Here is a 16,789-nt window from a genome sequence, read left to right as displayed (position 1 = left end):
AGCACCGACCCTCCCACAGTGCGGCGCTCCCTCAGCGCCGACCCTCCCACAGTGCGGCGCTCCCTCAGCACTGACCCTCCCACAGAGCTGGATTGCCAAGCTTGCCCAGGTGAGGGGGCAACCCCAGACGGTGCACATTGCCACCTTGGCACAGTTTGCCGTGTCGGGGCGCACCGAGGGAAGGACCCGGAGTGGGGCGGGCGGAGTACAGAACAGCCGGAGGCCTGAGGCTTGTGTCTGTGCCTAGGCCTCGCCGGCCCATCGCTCACTCATCTGCTTTTCCCCCCAATTCCGTATCAGATATCCGTCGTCCCGAGGAACTTTCGCTTCTGAAACTTCCCGAGGATCCGAAGAAGAAGAGAAAGGAGAAGGAGAACGAGCCAGAGGAAGAGTTGGTGGATTTAGAAAATTTCGTAACACCCCGGGGATCACAGAGTAATAAATCTTCCATTCTTCCAGCCTTAGAAATCTCACCGGATTCATTCCAAAGCAGAATGTGTTTCAGAGTCAGAGTTCCTGCAGAGACAGCAAATGTAATGTTCGCATTCATATCGCTGGGGCAAGAATGCAAGAGCAGGGATGGTTCTACAAGGCTCTGAGTTTGATCTGATTTGATTTATTATTGTCACATGTATTGGGATACAGTGAAAAGTATTGTTTCTTGCGCGCTATACAGACAAAGCATACCGTTCATAGAGAAGGAAAGAAGAGAGTGCAGAATGTAGTGTTACAGTCACAGCTAGGGTGTAGAGAAAGATCAACTTAATGCGAGGTAGGTCCATTCAAAAGTCTGACAGCAGCAGAGAAGAAGCTGTTCTTGAGTCGGTCGGTACGTGACCTCAGACTTTTGTATCTTTTTCCCCGACGGAAGAAGGTGGAAGAGAGAATGTCCGGGGGTGCGTGGAGTCCTTGATTATGCCGGCTGCTTTTCCCCCGAGGCAGCGGGAAGTGTAGACAGAGTCAATGGATGGGAGGCTGGGTTTGCGTGATGGATTGGGCTACATTCACGACCTTTTGTCGTTCCTTGCGGTCTTGGGCAGAGCAGGAGCCCCATACCAAGCTGTGATACAACCAGGAAGAATGCTTTCTATGGTGCATCTGTAAAAGTTGGTGAGAGTCGTAGCTGACATGCCAAATTTCCTTAGTCTTCTGAGAAAGTAGAGGTGTTGGTGGGGCTTTCTTAACTATAGTGTCGGCATGGGGGGGATCAGGACAGGTTGTTGATGATCTGGGCACCTAAAGATTTGATGCTCTTGTTGATAAGTTCCTGACTTTCGGTTGGATCTGGATGGTAGCGTCAAGGTGCCCAGGACATCGATTCAACCTGTCCTCTGATCTGCTGTTTAACTCGGGCAGTGTGTCTGCCGGCCTGCAGGTGGCGGTGCTGAGCTCGAACGCCGGACCCTGCTCAGCATTGCCACCTGCTGCCCCCGGCAGGCATGACGCCCAGCCCTCAGCCGCCCCAATCCATTCTGGGGAGCAGTGCGTAACTGGCGTAGTTTCCGATCTCTCGAATGTGTCGTGGCTCTCGGCGCCTGGCCAGTAGCTTGTTCAACGTGACTCGACACGTGGCTGTTAAACGTAGCCTTACAACACTTGGGTTCGGCCCCATTTATGGAGAATTTGCGTTCAATTCTGGTCGCCACGTTGCAGGAAGGACGTGGAGGCTTTGGGGAGGGCGTGGGAGAGGCTTCCCAGGATGCTGCCTGGATTAGGGCTATAAGGCACGGTGGCACAGTGGGTTAGCGCCGCTGCCTCACAGCGCCAGGGACCCGGGTTCGACTCCCGGCTCGGGTCACTGTCTGTGCGGAGTCTGCACGTTCTCCCCGTGTTGGTGGGGTTGTGGATAGTCTGGAGGGATGTCAGAAGTTACAGAGGGACATAGATAGGATGCAAGACTGGGCGGACAAGTGGCAGATGGACTTCAACCCAGATAAATGCGCCGTGGTCCATTTTGGCAGGTCAAATGGGATGAAGGAGTACAATATAAAGGGAAAGACTCTTAGTACGGTAGAGGATCAGAAGGACCTTGGGGTCCGGGTCCACAGGAATCTAAAATCGGCCCCGCAGGTGGAGGAGGTGGTTAAGAAGGCGTATGGTGTGCTGGCCTTTATCAATCGAGGGATTGAGTTTAGGAGTCCGGGGATAATGATGCAGCTATATAAGACCCTCGTCAGACCCCACTTGGAGTACTGTGCTCAGTTCTGGTCGCCTCACTACAGGAAGGATGTGGAAAAGATTGAAAGGGTGCAGAGGAGATTTACAAGGATGTTGCCTGGATTGAGAGGCATGCCTTATGAGGATAGGCTGAGGGAGCTCGGTCTTTCCTCCTTGGAGAGACGAAGGATGAGAGGAGACCTAATAGAGGTGTATAAGATGTTAAGAGGCATAGATCGGGTGGACTCTCAGAGACTTTTTCCCAGGGTGGAAATGGCTGCTACGAGAGGACACAGGTTTAAGGTGCTGGGGGGTAGGTACAGGGGAAATGTTAGGGGTAAGTTTTTCACACAGAGGGTGGTGGGCGAGTGGAATCGGCTGCTGTCAGTGGTGGTGGAGGCGAACTCAATAGGGTCTTTTAAGAGACTGCTGGATGAGTACATGGGACTTAATAGGATGGAGGGTTATAGGTAGGCCTAAAAGGGAGGGATATGTTCGGCACAACTTGTGGGGCCGAAGGGCCTGTTTTGTGCTGTAGTTATTCTATGTTTCTATGTCTGCGTGCGTTGCCTCCTACAGTCCAAAGATGTGCAGGCAATTTAGCACGGCCAATCCCCCCAACCTGCACATCTTTGGACACTAAGGGGCGATTAAGGTGAATGCTCTCTCTCTCTCTCTGTTGGACGGAGCTGGGTGTTGTGATGTGTGAACTGACTCTGTATCCCTCTCCTCCTCCCTCCTCCATCTAGACCAGGGATATCACCATCCCAATGGAGCCCACTACATGCGGGACACGCCCGAGGGAGAGGCGGCCTATCAGATCCTGTCCGTCAGTCAGCCCAGCCTGGCCCCGGAGCTCATTGCGAGGATGCCGCGGCCCAGCTCGCTCACCGACAAGGCTCAGATCCACAGCAGGTCAGACTGTCCGCTCTTCAACCACCGTCCACAGTTCCCTCTGTCCTCGCCGTCCTCTCACTCCCCCTCGCTCCCCCTCGCTCCCCCTCCCCCTCGCTCCCCCTCCCCCTCGCTCCCCCTCCCCCTCGCTCCCCCTCCCCCTCGCTCCCCCTCCCCCTCGCTCCCCCTCCCCCTCGCTCCCCCTCCCCCTCGCTCCCCCTCCCCCTCGCTCCCCCTCCCCCTCGCTCCCCCTCCCCCTCGCTCCCCCTCCCCCTCGCTCCCCCTCCCCCTCGCTCCCCCTCCCCCTCGCTCCCCCTCCCCCTCGCTCCCCCTCCCCCTCGCTCCCCCTCCCCCTCGCTCCCCCTCCCCCTCGCTCCCCCTCCCCCTCGCTCCCCCTCCCCCTCGCTCCCCCTCCCCCTCGCTCCCCCTCCCCCTCGCTCCCCCTCCCCCTCGCTCCCCCTCCCCCTCGCTCCCCCTCCCCCTCGCTCCCCCTCCCCCTCGCTCCCCCTCCCCCTCGCTCCCCCTCCCCCTCGCTCCCCCTCCCCCTCGCTCCCCCTCCCCCTCGCTCCCCCTCCCCCTCGCTCCCCCTCCCCCTCGCTCCCCCTCCCCTCGCTCCCCCTCCCCCTCGCTCCCCGCTCCCCCTCGCTCCCCTCGCTCCCCCTCGCTCCCCCTCGCTCCCCCTCGCTCCCCTCGCTCCCCCTCGCTCCCCCTCCCCCTCGCTCCCCCTCCCCCTCGCTCCCCCTCGCTCCCCCTCCCCCTCGCTCCCCCTCCCCCTCGCTCCCCTCCCCCTCGCTCCCCCTCCCCCTCGCTCCCCCTCCCCCTCGCTCCCCCTCCCCCTCGCTCCCCCTCCCCCTCGCTCCCCCTCCCCCTCGCTCCCCCTCCCCCTCGCTCCCCCTCCCCCTCGCTCCCCCTCCCCCTCGCTCCCCCTCCCCCTCGCTCCCCCTCCCCCTCGCTCCCCCTCCCCCTCGCTCCCCCTCCCCCTCGCTCCCCCTCGCTCCCCCTCGCTCCCCCTCGCTCCCCCTCCCCCTCGCTCCCCCTCGCTCCCCCTCCCCCTCGCTCCCCCTCCCCCTCGCTCCCCCTCGCTCCCCCTCGCTCCCCCTCGCTCCCCCTCCCCCTCGCTCCCCCTCGCTCCCCCTCGCTCCCCCTCGCTCCCCCTCGCTCCCCCTCCCCCTCGCCGGAGGGAGTGAGTGATGACGGGACTTGCTGGAACCCCCGCCTCATGGTCTGCTTCGATTCTAACAGGTGGTTGGACTCGTCCCGCTCGCTGATGTCCCAGAACATCAAGGAGAACGACAAGTTGCTGCTCCGGTTCAAATACTTCAGCTTCTTCGACCTGGACCCCAAGGTGAGGTGTGGGCGAGTGAGGGGGCGAGGGAGGGAGTGAGCGAGGGTCGAGAGGTGACTGCGGTGTGACCCGTTTTGTGCTGCGGGGGTGGTAGTGTTCTTTTTTATCCATTCCTGGAACATGGGTGTCGCTGGCCGGGCCCAGCATTTATTGCCCATCCCCAGTTGCCCCTTGGAGGGCAGTTAAGAGTCAACCACATTGGCTGTGGCTCTGGAGTCACATGTAGGCCAGACCAGGGTAAGGACGGCAGATTTCCTTCCCTAAAGGGAACCAGATGGGTTTTTCCGACAATGGGTCATCAGTAGATTCTTATTCCCAGATATTTTTTATTGAATTCAAATTCCACCGTCTGCCGTGGCGGGATTCGAACCCGGGTCCCCCAGAACATGAGCTGAGTTTCTGGATTAATAGTCTGGCGATTATACCACGGTGGTATAAGGAGAAGTCGTACCTTTGGCAGGAAGAATTAAAAAACAGAGTGTTACTAACATGGAAAAAGGCTGCAGAATGTTGAGGTGCAGAGGGATCTGGGCGTCCCAGTCCACGTGTCCCCAAACGCTGGCGTGCAGGTACAGCACGTAATCAAGAAAGCGAATGGAATGTTATCCTTCATTGCAAACGGAATTGAACGCAATGTCATAGAACAGTACAGCACAGAACAGGCCCTTCGGCCCACGATGTTGTGCCGAGCTTTATCTGAAACCAAGATCAAGCTATCCCACTCCCTATCATCCTGGTGTGCTCCATGTGCCTATCCAATAACCGCTTAAATGTTCCTAAAGTGTCTGACTCCACTATCACTGCAGGCAGTCCATTCCACACCCCAACCACTCTCTGCGTAAAGAACCTACCTCTGATATCCTTCCTGTATCTCCCACCACGAACCCTATAGTTATGCCCCCTCGTAATAGCTCCATCCACCCGAGGAAATAGTCTTTGAACGTTCACTCTATCTATCCCCTTCATCATTTTATACACTGCTTCAGTTATACGGGGCATTGGTGAAACCAGATGTAATACAATCTCTACAGTGCAGGAAGGAGGCCATTCGGCCCATCGAGTCTGCACCGACCACAATCCCACCCATAACCACCACCTATTCACCCGGCCAATTCCCCTGACACAAAGGGGCAATTTAGCATTGCCAATCCACCTAACCCGCAAATCTTTGGACATGCACCAGGGACCCGGACTCTATTCCCAGCCTCGGCTGTGTGGAGTCTGCACGTTCTCCCCGTGTCTGCGTGGGTTTCCTCCGGGTGCTCCGGTTTCCTCCCACAGTCCGAAAGACGTGCGGGTTAGGGTGCTAAATCCTCCCTCAGTGTTACCCGAACAGGAGTGTGGCCACCAGGGGATTTTCACAGTAACTTCATTGCAGTGTTAATGTAAGCTGACATGTGACACTAATAAGTACGCTTTAACAGCACTGACCTGTTTCTATTCTGCTCTCCCCCAGCAAGACGCAGTCCGGATAAACCAGCTGTACGAACAAGCTCGATGGGCCGTCCTTCTCGAGGAGATCGAGTGCACAGAGGAGGAAATGATGATGTTCGCAGCTCTGCAGGTATCGACTATACAGCAGCTCCCTCTACCCCGTCCCCCATCAAACACTCCCAGGACAGGTACAGCACGGGGTTAGATACAGAGTAAAGCTCCCTCTACACTGTCCCCATCAAACACTCCCAGGACAGGTACAGCACGGGGTTAGATACAGAGTAAAGCTCCCTCTACACTGTCCCCCATCAAACACTCCCAGGACAGGGACAGCACGGGGTTAGATACAGAGTAAAGCTCCCTCTACACTGTCCCCATCAAACACTCCCAGGACAGGTACTGCACGGGGTTAGATGCAGAGTAAAGCTCCCTCTACACTGTCCCCCATCAAACACTCCCAGGACAGGTACAGCACGGGGTTAGATACAGAGTAAAGCTCCCTCTACACTGTCCCCCATCAAACACTCCCAGGACAGGGACAGCACGGGGTTAGATACAGAGTAAAGCTCCCTCTACACTGTCCCCCATCAAACACTCCCAGGACAGGTACAGCACGGGGTTAGATGCAGAGTAAAGCTCCCTCTACACTGTCCCCCATCAAACACTCCCAGGACAGGTACAGCACGGGGTTAGATACAGAGTAAAGCTCCCTCTACACTGTCCCCATCAAACACTCCCAGGACAGGTACAGCACGGGGTTAGATACAGAGTAAAGCTCCGTCTACACTGTCCCCATCAAACACTCCCAGGACAGGTACAGCACGGGGTTAGATACAGAGTAAAGCTCCCTCTACCCCGTCCCCCATCAAACACTCCCAGGACAGGTACAGCACGGGGTTAGATACAGAGTAAAGCTCCCTCTACACTGTCCCCCATCAAACACTCCCAGGACAGGTACAGCACGGGGTTAGATACAGAGTAAAGCTCCCTCTACCCCGTCCCCCATCAAACACTCCCAGGACAGGCACAGCACGGGGTTAGATACAGAGTAAAGCTCCCTCTACACTGTCCCCCATCAGACACTCCCAGGACAGGTACAGCACGGGGTTAGATACAGAGTAAAGCTCCCTCTACACTGTCCCCATCAAACACTCCCAGGACAGGTACAGCACGGGGTTAGATACAGAGTAAAGCTCCCTCTAGACTGTCCCCCATCACACACTCCCAGGACAGGTACAGCACGGGGTTAGATACAGAGTAAAGCTCCCTCTACACTGTCCCCCATCAAACACTCCCAGGACAGGTACAGCACGGGGTTAGATACAGAGTAAAGCTCCCTCTACACTGTCCCCCATCAAACACTCCCAGGACAGGTACAGCACGGGGTTAGATACAGAGTAAAGCTCCCTCTACACTGTCCCCCATCACACACTCCCAGGACAGGTACAGCACAGGGTTAGATACAGAGCAAAGCTCCGTCTACACTGTCCCCCATCACACACTCCCAGGACAGGTACAGCACGGGGTTAGATACAGAGTAAAGCTCCCTCTACACTGTCCCCCATCAAACACTCCCAGGACAGGTACAGCACGGGGTTAGATACAGAGTAAAGCTCCCTCTACACTGTCCCCCATCACACACTCCCAGGACAGGTACAGCACAGGGTTAGATACAGAGCAAAGCTCCGTCTACACTGTCCCCCATCACACACTCCCAGGACAGGTACAGCACGGGGTTAGATACAGAGTAAAGCTCCCTCTACACTGTCCCCCATCAAACACTCCCAGGACAGGTACAGCACGGGGTTAGATACAGAGTAAAGCTCCCTCTACACTGTCCCCCATCACACACTCCCAGGACAGGTACAGCACAGGGTTAGATACAGAGCAAAGCTCCGTCTACACTGTCCCCCATCACACACTCCCAGGACAGGTACAGCACGGGGTTAGATACAGAGTAAAGCTCCCTCTACACTGTCCCCCATCAAACACTCCCAGGACAGGTACAGCACGGGGTTAGATACAGAGTAAAGCTCCCTCTACACTGTCCCCCATCACACACTCCCAGGACAGGTACAGCACAGGGTTAGATACAGAGCAAAGCTCCGTCTACACTGTCCCCCATCACACACTCCCAGGACAGGTACAGCACGGGGTTAGATACAGAGTAAAGCTCCCTCTACACTGTCCCCCATCAAACACTCCCAGGACAGGTACAGCACGGGGTTAGATACAGAGTAAAGCTCCCTCTACACTGTCCCCCATCACACACTCCCAGGACAGGTACAGCACAGGGTTAGATACAGAGCAAAGCTCCGTCTACACTGTCCCCATCAAACACTCCCAGGACAGGGACAGCACGGGGTTAGATACAGAGTAAAGCTCCCTCGACACTGTCCCCCATCAAACACTCCCAGGACAGGTACAGCACGGGGTTAGATACAGAGTAAAGCTCCCTCTACACTGTCCCCCATCAAACACTCCCAGGACAGGTACAGCACGGGGTTAGATACAGAGCAAAGCTCCCTCTACACTGTCCCCCATCAAACACTCCCAGGACAGGTACAGCACGGGGTTAGATACAGAGTAAAGCTCCCTCTACACTGTCCCCCATCAAGCACTCCCAGGACAGGGACAGCACGGGGTTAGATACAGAGTAAAGCTCCCTCTACACTGTCCCCCATCAAACACTCCCAGGACAGGTACGGCACGGGGTTAGACACAGAGTAAAGCTCCCTCTACACTGTCCCCCATCAAACACTCCCAGGACAGGTACAGCACGGGGTTAGATACAGAGTAAAGCTCCCTCTACACTGTCCCCCATCAAACACTCCCAGGACAGGGACAGCACGGGGTTAGACACAGAGTAAAGCTTCCTCTACACTGTCCCCCCATCAAACACTCCCAGGACAGGTACAGCACGGGGTTAGATACAGAGTAAAGCTCCCTCTACACTGTCCCCCATCAAACACTCCCAGGACAGGGACAGCACGGGGTTAGACACAGAGTAAAGCTCCCTCTACACTGTCCCCCATCAAACACTCCCAGGACAGGGACAGCACGGGGTTAGACACAGAGTAAAGCTTCCTCTACAATGTCCGATGATTTACCAGAGGGAAGTGTGGTTAAATTCATGTTGTTTTTAAACTTCAGTATCACATAAACAAACGCTCCCAGTCGGGGGAAGTTGAGGAGGTGCACAGGTTCTCCGAGCTCGATGAAGTGGATGCCGCTCTCTCGACCCTGGAGGTGAAATTGGAAGGATCGAATCCACAAGATATGTTGGTACGGTGTTAATGTTTAATTATTGATTTGAATTATTATTGTCACATGTATTGGGATACAGTGAAAAGTATTGTTTCTTGCGCGCTATACAGACAAAGCATACCGTTCATAGAGAAGGAAAGGAGAGAGTGCAGAATGTAGTGTTACAGTCATAGCTAGGGTGTAGAGAAAGATCAACTTAATGCGAGGTAGGTCCATTCAAAAGTCTGACAGCAGCAGGGAAGAAGCTGTTCTTGAGTCGGTCGGTACGTGACCTCAGACTTTTGTATCTTTTTCCCGAAGGAAGAAGGTGGAAGAGAGAATGTCCGGGGTGTGTGGGGTCCTTAATCATGCTGGCTGCTTTTCCCCGAGGCAGCGGGAAGTGTAGACAGAGTCAATGGATGGGAGGCTGGGTTTGCGTGATGGATTGGGCTACATTCACAACCGTTTGTAGTTCCTTGCGGTCTTGGGCAGAGCAGGAGCCCAGACCAAGCTGTGATACAACCAGAAAGAATGCTTTCTATGGGGCATCTGTAAAAGTTGGTGAGAGTCGTAGCTGAGATGCCAAATTTCCTTCGTCTCCTGAGAAAGTAGAGGCGTTGGTGGGGCTTTCTTAACGATAGTGTTGGCGTGGAAGGTGCTAGATGAATGCTGGTTGTTGTTGTGGGTGTGTGTAACCGTAGGCGGAAGCCAGGGTTACTCCTCATGGCCCCTCGGGGACAATTCAAGGCGGGTGGGCTTCACTGCGATGCCTCCCATGGTCGACTAGCTTGCCGACTGGGCTCCTGAGTAGCTGAATGGAGTGATGGAATGTTCCAGATGACAGTCTGAGAGGGGAGGAAATTCCCGTTCCTCGGGTATTTGGGATTGGTGAATAAATTATCCCCCCCCCCCTACCCAGTGTGTAGACTCTAACTCTCCGTCATTCTGTTCCAGGATTGCATCACCTCCATTCCAGAGCTCAGGGACAACCTCAAACTCTTCCGGTAAGTGTGTCCGTCCTCCGGTTCAAATCCCTCCCTCCTCGCCCCCTCCCTATCTCTGTAACCTGCTCCAGCCCCTACACCCGCTCCCGATCCCTGTAACCTCCTCCAGCCCCTACACCCCCTCCCTATCCCGGTAACCTCCTCCAGCCCCTACACCCCCTCCCTATCTCTGTAACCCCCTCCAGCCCCCTACACCCCCTCCCTATCTCTGTAACCTCCTCCAGCCCCCTACACCCCCTCCCTATCTCTGTAACCTCCTCCAGCCCCCTACACCCCCTCCCTATCTCTGTAACCTCCTCCAGCCCCCTACACCCCCTCCCTATCTCTGTAACCTCCTCCAGCCCCCTACACCCCCTCCCTATCTCTGTAACCTCCTCCAGCCCCTACACCCCCTCCCTATCTCTGTAACCCCCTCCAGCCCCGACACCCCCTCCCTATCTCTGTAACCTCCTCCAGCCCCTACACCCCCCTCCCTATCTCTGTAACCCCCTCCAGCTCATACACCCCCTCCCTATCTCTGTAACCTCCTCCAGCCCCTACACCCCCTCCCTATCTCTGTAACCTCCTCCAGCCCCTACACCCTTCCCTATCTCTGTAACCCCCTCCAGCCCCGACACCCCCTCCCTATCTCTGTAACCTCCTCCAGCCCTGACACCCCCTCCCTATCTCTGTAACCTCCTCCAGCCCCTACACCCCCTCCCTATCTCTGTAACCTCCTCCAGCCCCTACACCCCCTCCCTATCTCTGTAACCTCCTCCAGCCCCTACACCCCCTCCCTATCTCTGTAACCTCCTCCAGCCCTTACACCCCCTCCCTATCTCTGTAACCTCCTCCAGCCCCCACACCCCCTCCCTATCTCTGTAACCTCCTCCAGCCCCTACACCCCTCCCTATCTCTGTAACCTCCTCCAGCCCCTACACCCCCTCCCTATCTCTGTAACCTCCTCCAGCCCTGACACCCCCTCCCTATGTCTGTAACCTCCTCCAGCCCTGACACCCCCTCCCTATCTCTGTAACCTCCTCCAGCCCCTACACCCCCTCCCTATCTCTGTAACCCCCTCCAGCCCCTACACCCCCTCCCTATCTCTGTAACCTCCTCCAGCCCCTACACCCCCCTCCCTATCTCTGTAACCTCCTCCAGCCCCTACACCCCCTCCCTATCTCTGTAACCTCCTCCAGCCCCTACACCCCCTCCCTATCTCTGTAACCTCCTCCAGCCCCTACACCCCCTCCCTATCTCTGTAACCTCCTCCAGCCCCTACACCCCCCTCCCTATCTCTGTAACCCCCTCCAGCCCCTACACCCCCCTCCCTATCTCTGTAACCCCCTCCAGCCCCTACACCCCCCTCCCTATCTCTGTAACCTCCTCCAGCCCCTACACCCCCCTCCCTATCTCTGCAACCTCCTCCAGCCCCTACACCCCCCTCCCTATCTCTGTAACCTCCTCCAGCCCCTACACCCCCCTCCCTATCTCTTGTAACCTCCCTCCAGCCCCTACACCCCCTCCCTATCTCTGTAACCTCCTCCAGCCCCTACACCCCCTCCCTATCTCTGTAACCTCCTCCAGCTCATACACCCCCTCCCTATCTCTGTAACCCCCTCCAGCCCCTACACCCCCTCCCTATCTCTGTAACCCCCTCCAGCCCCTACACCCCCTCCCTATCTCTGTAACCTCCTCCAGCCCCGACACCCCCTCCCTATCTCTGCATCTTCCTCGTTGGCGACTAGCGGAGGGGAGAGGCACTCTTTGCGTTGCTCTGGCAAGAGGCTAGCATGGACACGATGGGTAGAATGGCGCCCATTTTCCACGTTTAAGCCAGATTGCAGTCGGAACCCCGGATGAGTGAGCTGTGGATGTGAACGGGAAGAGGTGAGAGGTTAGAGTCACCAACCTGGTTTAGTGTGCGGCTTTGACCTCTCACCTCTTCCCCCCCCGCCAAATTCCCACAGGCCGAAGAAGTTGACTCTGAAAGCCTACAAGCAATACTGGTTCATCTTCAAGGAAATGACTATCTCCTACTACAAGAGCCAGGAGGTTCTGGGGGAACCCATCCAACAACTCAACCTCAAGGGTGAGGCCTTCCGGAAGCTTCTGGGGCGGCTGGGGCCAGGTTGGGTGGACGGTGGGCAGACTTCTCTGCCTCGGGGTGGGGTGTGAGGGAGGCCGGAGTGGGAATGAGGAGGGACGGAGGGGTCCTCACTCACGCTGGGAGATATTGGAGAAAGGTCACTCCCCAAAGCCCGGTCAAAGAGGCCGGGGGAGAGGATCGAGGGAGGGAGGGTGTGAGGGTAAGGGAGAGAGGGAGGGAGTGCGAGGCAGAGGAGGGGGAAGGGAGGGAGAGGGGGGTGCGGATGGAGGGAGGGTGTGCGAGGCGAAGGGAGGGAGGGTGAGAGGAGGAGGGAGGGAGAGGGGAGGGTGTGAGGGTAAGGGAGAGGGGGAGGGAGGGAGCGAGATGGAGGGTGAAGGGAGTGGGAGGAAGGAGGGAGGGCGGGGGGAGGGAGGGTGAGTGGAGGGGGGAGGGAGGGTGAGTGGAGGGGGGAGGGAGGGCGAGTGGAGGGGGGAGGGAGGGCGAGTGGAGGGGGGAGGGAGGGCGAGTGGAGGGGGGAGGGAGGGCGAGTGGAGGGGGGAGGGAGGGCGAGTGGAGGGGGGAGGGAGGGCGAGTGGAGGGGGGAGGGAGGGAGGGCGAGTGGAGGGGGGAGGGAGGGCGAGTGGAGGGGGGAGGGAGGGAGGGCGAGTGGAGGGGGGAGGGAGGGAGGGCGAGTGGAGGGGGGAGGGAGGGAGGGCGAGTGGAGGGGGGAGGGAGGGAGGGCGAGTGGAGGGGGGAGGGAGGGAGGGCGAGTGGAGGGGGGAGGGAGGGCGAGTGGAGGGGGGAGGGAGGGAGGGCGAGTGGAGGGGGGAGGGAGGGAGGGCGAGTGGAGGGGGGAGGGAGGGCGAGTGGAGGGGGGAGGGAGGGCGAGTGGAGGGGGGAGGGAGGGCGAGTGGAGGGGGAGGGAGGGCGAGTGGAGGGGGAGGGAGGGCGAGTGGAGGGGGGAGGGAGGGCGAGTGGAGGGAGGAGGGAGGGCGAGTGGAGGGAGGAGGGAGGGCGAGTGGAGGGGGGAGGGAGGGCGAGTGGAGGGGGGAGGGAGGGCGAGGGGAGGGGAGGGAGGGCGAGGGGAGGAGGGAGGGAGGGCGAGGGGAGGAGGGAGGGAGGGCGAGGGGAGGAGGGAGAGGAGGGGGTGATGGAAGGCGAGGAGGAGGTGGCGGGGGAGCATGAGGGGAGGTGGAGAGAAGTGGCTCTTCCCCCAGTGAGGGGCGAGGGGAAGGGGGGAGGCAGCCCGGTGTGCCTCAATGAGGGGACAGCTGAGGGCTCTCTCTGAGGGTCTCGCTGCCTCCTCGCCACAGCCTGGAGTCACGTGTAGGCCAGACCGGGTAAGGAGGGGTAGGCCAGACCGGGTAAGGAGGGCAGATTTCCTTCCCTAAAGGGCATTAGTGATGGGTTTTTCCGACAATCGATGATAGTTTGTCATGGTCACCGTTACTGAAACCAGTCGCTCCCCCGGTGTCCACTGCTCCGTCTGATCGTCGTGTTGTCTGATTACTCATCGCGCTCACTGAGTGATCAGTGATGTAACCTCTCTGGCAGTTCCCCTCTTGGACGGTGCCTGGCCGTCAGTTCCAGGGGGGATACGCTGCGTTCTGTTCCGTTGCGTTCTGTTCCGTTGCGTTCTGTTCCGTTGCGTTCTGTTCCGTTGCGTTCTGTTCCGTTGCGTTCTGTTCTGTTTCGTTGCGTTCTGTTCCGTTGCGTTCTGTTCCGTTGCGTTCTGTTCCGTTGCGTTCCGTTCCGTTGCGTTCTGTTCCGTTGCGTTGCGTTCTGTTCCGTTGCGTTGCGTTCTGTTCCGTTGCGTTGCGTTCTGTTCCGTTGCGTTGCGTTCTGTTCCGTTGCGTTCTGTTCCGTTGCGTTGCGTTCTGTTCCGTTGCGTTGCGTTCTGTTCTGTTGCGTTCTGTTGCATTCTGTTCCGTTCTGTTCCATTCTGTTCCGTTCTGTTCCGTTGCGTTGCGTTCTGTTCTGTTGCGTTCTGTTGCATTCTGTTCCGTTCTGTTCCATTCTGTTCCGTTCTGTTCCGTTGCGTTGCGTTCCGTTGCGTTCCGTTGCGTTCTGTTCCGTGGCGTTCCATTCCGTTGCGTTCTGTTCCGTTGCGTTGCGTTCTGTTCCGTTGCGTTGCGTTCTGTTCCGTTGCGTTGCGTTCTGTTCCGTTGCGTTCCGTTGCGTTCCGTTGCGTTCCGTTGCGTTCCATTGCGTTCCGTTGCGTTCTGTTCCATTGCGTTGCGTTCTGTTCCGTTGCGTTCCGTTGCGTTCTGTTCCATTGCGTTGCGTTCTGTTCCGTTGCGTTCCGTTGCGTTCCGTTGCGTTCCGTTGCGTTCCGTTGCGTTCTGTTCCGTTGCGTTGCGTTCTGTTCCGTTGCGTTCCGTTGCGTTCTGTTCCGTTGCGTTCTGTTCCGTTGCGTTCTGTTCTGTTCCGTTGCGTTCTGTTGCGTTGCGTTCTGTTCCGTTGCGTTGTGTTCCGTTCCGTTGCGTTGTGTTCCGTTCCGTTGCGTTGTGTTCCGTTGCGTTGCGTTCCGTTGCGTTGCGTTCCGTTGCGTTGCGTTCCGTTGCGTTGCGTTCCGTTGCGTTGCGTTCCGTTGCGTTGCGTTGCGTTGCGTTGCGTTCCGTTGCGTTGCGTTCTGTTGCGTTGCGTTGCGTTGTGCTGCGTCGCTCGGTTCCTGCTCGCACCCCCACGCTGAACCCTGGTCTATCCGCAGGCTGCGAGGTCGCTCCAGATGTAAACATCGCCGCGCAGAAGTTCTGCATCAAACTCCTGATTCCGGCTCCGGAGGGAATGAATGAGGTCGTCCTGCGATGCGAGAATGTGAGTGGAACCTGACACGGACTGGGCTCAAACAGGGCGGGGGGAGCGGGAAGGTTTGGGGGTGGGAGAGGTGGGGGGGGGGGGGTGGACTTACCCGGTTCGCGCAGTGGCTGGGGCGGTGTGCCAATAACTCTGCATTTATCTAGCGCCTGTTACACGAGAAATCCACCATGAGGGGCTTCACAGGGGCGTCACTCAGACAGAATCTCACCCTGAGACACACTGGGAGATATTAGGGACAGGAGACCAACAGCTCGGCCAAAGGGGTCGGATTTAAGGAGCGTCTTAGAGGAGAGAAAGACAGAGTGGGGAGGGGGAGAGGGGAGGGAGAGAGGGGGGAGAGGGGAGGGGGGAGAGGGGAGGGGGGAGGGAGGGAGGGGGAGGGGGGAGGGGAGAGGGAGGGGGAGGGGGGAGAGGGGAGAGGGGGAGAGGGAGGGGGAGAGGGGAGGGAGGGGAGAGGGGGGGAGGGAGGGGGGGAGGGGAGGAAGGGGGGGAGAGGGCGAGTGGGGAGGAGGGAGGGGGGAGGGAGGGGAGAGGGAGGGGGGGAGGGGGAGAGAGGGGGAGGGGAGAGAGGGGGAGGGGAGAGGGGAGGAAGGGGGAGGGGGGGAGGGGGAGGGGAGAGGGAGGGGGGAGAGGGGAGGGGGAGGGGAGAGGGACACAGAGAGAGGGAGCGACGGACAAAGAGAGAGGGAGATGGACGGAGATGGACAGAGAGAGCAAGAGGGGAGATGGACAGAGAGCGAGAGAGAGGCAGAGATGCGCAGGGAGGGAGAGAGTTTGAGGGTCAGTGGTGAGGGCAGTGAGTGAGTGTTGTGAATTGTGAGGGGTCTGAGCGGGACCGGGAGAATCCCATCGCATTGAGAGGGGCACAGAATGAAACAGCCAGACCCCAGTGTGGGAAAGCGTATTGACGGAGCGAGAGTCCGGAGTGTGGGAGGTGGGGGGGGCAAGGGGGGGGGGCGTAGGAGTTTTTTTTAGAACCCTGGCGACAGCAGCAGCCACAGCTGAAGACGGGCCGATTGGCTTCCCGCTCTGCCCCTGGGGTAGTCGGAGCTGGATGGGCCGAGTGGCCGGCTTGTCGGCTGCTGTCACTCAATAACGCAGCCTGTTCCCTAGCACGGAGCGGGGGGGCGGGGGCAGAGGGGGAGTGGTGGGGGGGGGGGGCTGGCTCAGCTTTGCGATGCCTTCGGCAGTCGAATAGCCAGGCGGTTAAACCCACCCCCCCTCCCCTCACCATCTCGCAGGAGGAGGAACAGTGTCTCTCCCCCCCCCCCTCCCCGAGTGGAGTGGAGCAAGGGGAGGGGGGGGGGGGGCTGTGCATGGTTTGGGTGGGATCGGACTCTGTAATTTTGGGTGCTGGGTAACTGACGGCGGGGTTGTGTTGTTTTAATGGCTGCCAGGAGGAACAGTACGCCAAGTGGATGGCGGCCTGCCGCTTAGCGGCGAAGAATAAAACCATGGCGGACAGTTCGTACTCCAGTGAGGTGCAGAGTATCCTGTCCTTCCTGCGTCTACAGAACGCCAGCCCCAACTCACAGCAGAACCCAGACACCAACAGTGAAGACATTAACACCAAGTCTCTCGTCTCCTTCCGATACCAGAAAAAATACAAAGTCAAACAGGTACCAGGCGTTGGAACGAGACACGGACTGTCCCTCGCTGTCCCTCGCTGTCCCTCGAGCTTGCTGTCACACTCACTATCTCTTTCCGTCTCTCTCTCCTTCTGTCTCTCTCTCCTTCTGTCTCTCTCTCCTTCTGTCTCTCTCTCCTTCTGTCTCTCTCTCCCTCTGTCTCTCTCTCTCTCCCTCTGTCTCTCTCTCTCTC

At 58.3% G+C, this 16,789-nt stretch overlaps 1 protein-coding gene across 1 annotated transcript; it reads left to right on the top strand.

The window, feature by feature from the left end:
* Window positions 1–247: 247 nt before the first annotated feature.
* LOC144491067 (fermitin family homolog 3-like) lies at window positions 248–16,587 on the top strand (the record flags this gene model as incomplete). The annotated part of the gene is made up of 9 exons (XM_078208750.1): window positions 248–435; window positions 2,907–3,072; window positions 4,294–4,396; window positions 5,853–5,960; window positions 8,984–9,115; window positions 10,031–10,080; window positions 12,030–12,151; window positions 14,859–14,965; window positions 16,366–16,587. Coding segments are annotated over 9 exons (1,198 nt in total), but the record flags the coding sequence as incomplete, so codon positions are not given.
* Between the last annotated feature and the right edge of the window lie 202 nt (window positions 16,588–16,789).

Source organism: Mustelus asterias, unplaced genomic scaffold (assembly GCF_964213995.1).
Source record: "Mustelus asterias unplaced genomic scaffold, sMusAst1.hap1.1 HAP1_SCAFFOLD_4360, whole genome shotgun sequence".
Classification (NCBI taxonomy): Eukaryota; Metazoa; Chordata; class Chondrichthyes; order Carcharhiniformes; family Triakidae; genus Mustelus; species Mustelus asterias.
The sequence above is the reverse complement of the archived record's forward strand: the minus strand, read 5'-3'. Positions and strand labels throughout refer to the sequence as shown.